Source organism: Brassica oleracea, chromosome C4, assembly GCF_000695525.1.
Source record: "Brassica oleracea var. oleracea cultivar TO1000 chromosome C4, BOL, whole genome shotgun sequence".
In the NCBI taxonomy this organism is placed as follows: Eukaryota; Viridiplantae; Streptophyta; class Magnoliopsida; order Brassicales; family Brassicaceae; genus Brassica; species Brassica oleracea.
In genome coordinates, this window is record NC_027751.1 from 47,351,858 (window position 1) to 47,357,213 (window position 5,356).

The window sequence follows — 5,356 nt, forward strand, 5'->3', positions numbered from 1 at the left end:
TAATCGTAATAAAACAAACATACAAAACTCACTAAACATGCAACTCACAAAACGATCAGACAAACCCACCAAGAAGCCTACCAAATTTCGATGAAAGACCAAAGCTTTACAATGACCACAAACCTAAAAACCGTAATTGCCTATAGTCCAAGATACCTAATCGCTCTACGCGCTCAAATCATACAGAATCAGAGATGCATGGAATAAGAATCGACGATGGATGGGGCTTACCTTCATGAACTTCTTCACCACCGCAGCGTTCACCAGACACCTGAGAGACTCTCCAATCCGGAGGAGACGCCGTAAGGACCGACAGAATCGTCGTCGACAGTGGGTTTGGATCTGTCTTCTGACGGAGAAGAAGAGAGAGACGCCGTGAGGACCGAGACTCTGGTCGTACGCGGCGGTTTCGATCGATCTTCCGACGGAGCAGACGACAGAAGCCGGGGGAACATGCCGTGAGGAGAGTCGTCGTCGCCATCGCTTTTTGGAGACGGAGAAAACGAGACGAAAGAGAGAAATTAGAAGAAAGAAAAAATAAATAAATAAAAGGGGACGCTTTGAAGGCGACGCGTGTTTCCAAACCCATTTTTAAAAACGGTTCCGAAAATCCCAAAATAAGGATCCATTATCTCCTCCTTTATTTTGTTTCCATTTAATTAATTCATGCATTTACTTTAAAAATTCACTAAGAGTCACCGATAATTATGGTCTAAGAAATACTCGGTATATCACACTGTCATACATTTCGTTAAAATATTATTTTAACAAAGTTTCATGCATATATCACTATTATATTCACCTTTTTATTCTATCATACAATATTTGCGCAATAGTTTTGTTGTTCTACTAGTCTATTATAATCGTGGAAAATTAGGTCTACTAACCAAAAAAACACAAATTCAACTACCCAAAAACTACCCCCTCTCTTCTGCTCTCTCTCTTCTATCTTTCCTTACCTCTCTTTACAAATCTAATTTTCTTTTTTTTGGTTATTTGGCAAATAAGCCCTATAAATTATTCATTTATCAAATCATACGGCTCATCTTATTTCATCAAGGGAAATTTTTGGATGAAGAAAGTTTGGCGAGAAAATTTGGGAGTTCAAAGGAGATAAGGAAATCGGTGGCCAATGCATTGCAAAGAAAATCAAATTCTCAAAATATTCTTACAAACTTTCTTGACGAGGCCAGAGAAGTAGGGCAGTGTCAATACGAGTCCCAAACGAGTTGGGGGAAAACCGTAACATTCTTCTCACTTTAATCATAATAGTCTATAATAAAACACAAATATTTATATTGTTATATTATATATATCATGTAGATCGGGTGGTTGTACGATTCAACAGCGGAAGATGTGAACACGAGTATAGATATCCATTCGAGAGGATGGACTAGTTCATATATATATCCGGTTCAACCCGCATTTCTAGGTTGTATGCCACCAGGAGGACCAGAGGCCATGGTTCAGCAACGGCGATGGGGGACGGGCATGCTCGAAGTCCTTTTCAACAAACATAGCCCCTTGATTGGTATCTTTAGTCAAAAATTGAGATTTCGACAACGATTGGCTTATATTCACATCTTCACTTGGGGTTTAAGGTCAATCCCTGAGCTCGCTTATTGTCTCTTGCCTGCTTTTTGTCTACTCCACAACTCGGCATTGTTTCCAAAGGTGAGTAGGTGACTTTCTCTCTCTCACTTTAATATATGTTTCATCCGTTTGTTGTTTAAAGTTTTTGCAGATAAATATTTTTTAAAAATTCTTATTTGAAACGGCATTTTATATGAAACTATGGAAGGTATCATAATATCGTTATTAATATGGTTCTATTTATATCATAAATAATTAGAAATACCTTGTTTTGTGTGGCTTTAGGGACTTTGTTCAGGCATAACTGTCACACTTGTGGGGATGCATTGCCTTTACACTCTATGGGAATTTGTGAGCCTTGGTTTTTCGGTACATTCATGGTATACCTCCCAGTCATTTTGGAGGATAAAAGCTACTTGTATTTGGTTATTTAGTATCACTGATATCATATTCAAGCTTCTTGGAGTTTCGAAAACCGTGTTCATTGTTACAAAAAAGACTTTCAACGAGACAAGGTCAGGGACTGGGGATGGACCATCTTGTAGTGCGGACCCAAATGCTGGTAAATTTGAATTTGACGACTCAGTTTATTTTTTGCCTGGCACGTTCATTGTGCTGGTCAATCTAGCCGCTATAGCCGGGTTTTCAGTGGGTCTACAACCAGTAAGTCATATCTACGGAGGAGGTGGTTCGACTTTTGTAGAGGCTTGTGCATGTATTTTGGTGGTTATGTTGTTTCTTCCATTTCTAAAGGGTTTATTTGAGAAGGGAAAATATGGTATTCCATTGTCTACGCTCTCTAAAGCTGCATTTTTAGCAGTGTTATTTGTTGTATTTTCTGTAGGAAAGTAGTTTATATAGCGATGTGGGTTTTTTATGCAACAAAACTAAGTTTATCATGACATTGTACCAATGAATAATTAATGATATTTTATGAAATTAGTTTTTATTTATTAAAGTCATAAAATAATAGTTCCACCAAATTGAAGAAAAAGGGTTCCTTGACGTGACCATGCACATGCTTGAGATGAATTTGAACCACCACGCTAGCACTGGCGCATTTCAATGACTTTTTTTTTTTTTTGGTAAAAATGTTAAGAGCATTTCAATGACTTAGCGGTAAAGACCTCGGAATTGATCAGTACACCAGTTTTCATTATTTATAAGTTTATTATTATTTTTGCAGTGCTAACTATGTAAGCGTACATAATACATTATCACATTACGGAACGTTAACATCTCCAAACCATCTACGTTTTCTTAGAAGTCAAACACCTCACGTGCTTATATTCTAATCAGTGCCATTTTCGCCTCCGACATGAAGATATATACATAAGTATTTGGCTAAATATTATAATACTAATATTAGATTCATGTTCCTGAATTTCATATCAATGGTATAATATTCTCATTCGCAAAAACAAATCATCTCACATAGCTTGATTTTGTTTTATGTTAATATACGTCATTTATTGCTTAATTACGGTCCACGTATAAAATAATCATGTTGATGACCATAATACACTACTTTGACAGGACAATAGTAGCATTAATTAATAGTAGTATATATAGACGTGACGTAGGTAACTATTCGGAACATATACGCAAAAAAAAAAAACTTGACAAAGCTTCTTCTCCCATGGCGGATTCAAGCTCTTCACTTCCTCCTCTTTGCGAAAGGATCTCACGATTCTCGGACTTCTCTTTTCTCCTCTCTTGTACCGGATTCAACGTATGAACCAAAACGACACCGTTTGGGTCGTGGCTTGACTCTGTGAATCTTGTTTCTTATTCATTTGGTTACTTATTACGTGCATTAAATGGAGTCCTGCTGAATATAAACCTCATCTAGATAGACTTGACGAAAGGTACCGTTTTCATATACACAGTTATATACCTAGAGGTACTATTTGAAAATGTTTTTAATTCATTAATTAAACTCTCTTTTTTTTTTCTCGTTTTTTTCAGTTGCATTTATGAAATATCCTAAAATGAATAAAACTGCATAATTTATTACTTGTCTTTTCAGTTATATTAATGAAATATGCTTAAATAAATTTAAACTTCCTATTTTATTGTTTGTCTTTTTCAGTTACATTAATGAAATATCCTTAAATAAATTTGGACATAATATCTTTTGATCAACCAAAAAAATGAGTTATCCTTACGTGCATAATTTTAATAATGGAGATTTTTAAAAACGTGCATCATTAAAATGTTACCTAAAACATACATCACTAATATATAACATGCATCAATAAAACTAGAATTTGACTCACACAATTGTACAGATATTATTTTCAGTTGATTAAATTTAAAAATAATTATTTATTCAAAAAATATTTAAGAATGACTATGTTTTTAAAAAATTGTTATTATCATTGAATATCATTATTTTTGACATAATTTGAGTTTTCGTTTACATCAAAACTTATCATATTTTAGGATAATTTTAATTTAAAATGTAATTTTCATATTTTTCAAACAAATTCTAAAATTTTTTTTAAATATTTTGTTATAATTGTTAAAAAAATATTGAGTTGCATTTCAAATAAAAAGGTAAAGATATTAAAAATATTCTAATTAAAATATGTAAAATTTAATATAGTTATAAGGAAATGGTCAAAATAAAAAAAATTACACATAAAATAATCATGATTTTTGTTAACTGGGCGGATCATTATTTATATGATATCGCACACGAAAGAAAAATTTCTGTTTTTAAAATTATCTAATTAACTCTATACTCATTTTTTTATATTTTTTATATGATATCACACATTCGTAAAAAAATCGATAGTTTAAGATGCAAAAAAAAAATATTTACTTCATGAATATAATATGAACGAATATTACAAATACATCATTTAATAAAATAAATAATTAAAAACTGAAAATTCATAAAGGTCTAGTATACATTAAAACTAAGATTCTTTTTAATTTTATGTATAGTTCTAGCTAGCTGGTACACCACGCTCTTTTCGGTTGTGAAGTTAACATTCCAAAAAAATTATGAATTTGCATCGTAATTATCATTTCAGAGTTCATGACTTTCCATCGGTAGATGTGTTTGTTACCACGGCGGATCCCGTCAAAGAGCCGCCGATTCTTGTGGTGAACACCGTTCTTTCTCTGCTAGCTGTGAATAATCCGGCGAATAAACTAGCATGTTATGTTTCAGACGATGGATGCGTAGAGCCACATACCTAAACGATATAATAAAAGCGAAGTTAAGGAAATAGACGAATATAAAAAAAGAATACAAGAACGATAAGAAATCGTATTCGCAAACAGACATGGAGTCGAGATATGATCTCTTTCCTTATCTTAAAATATTTGCTCCGTTAGTGAGACGGGACTATACGAATATAGAGTCCCATGATACAACCATGGCAGACGAACCACACTTCTGATCGCTCTATCGAACTATAAACTCTACGAAACACTCTCGTATTTATGACTTACACAAAGGGATTTTTTGTTGTTGGTTTCGATGTAAAAAGCAGTGAGAAATGAAGAGGAGGAGAGTTCATATTTAAAGAGGAGACGTGGAGCGGTTTTTCGAAACTGTTGCAAACGTTTTTTGAAAATCTCTCAAAGATCTTAGAGTGGATCGTTGAGCAGCTTTTTTCACAAGTTTCCCTCTTGTTGACTCGTTCTGATCCATTTCGAACAGATAAACTTTGTGTCGTTTTTATACGAACTACATGTCGTTTACTGATAATAGGTTTTTCTGCCTATTGCAAATGTTGTAGTATAGTGG

At 33.7% G+C, this 5,356-nt stretch overlaps 1 protein-coding gene across 1 annotated transcript in view; it reads left to right on the top strand.

The window, feature by feature from the left end:
- Positions 1–2,445, top strand: part of LOC106341672 (cellulose synthase-like protein B3) — a 9,722-nt gene extending 7,277 nt beyond the window's left edge. The window contains exons 7-9 of the mRNA XM_013780378.1: positions 1,061–1,242; positions 1,324–1,674; positions 1,879–2,445. Coding sequence (XP_013635832.1) covers positions 1,061–1,242; positions 1,324–1,674; positions 1,879–2,445 — 1,100 coding nt within the window. The remainder of the gene's footprint in view (positions 1–1,060; positions 1,243–1,323; positions 1,675–1,878) is intronic.
- Positions 2,446–5,356: the final 2,911 nt, after the last annotated feature.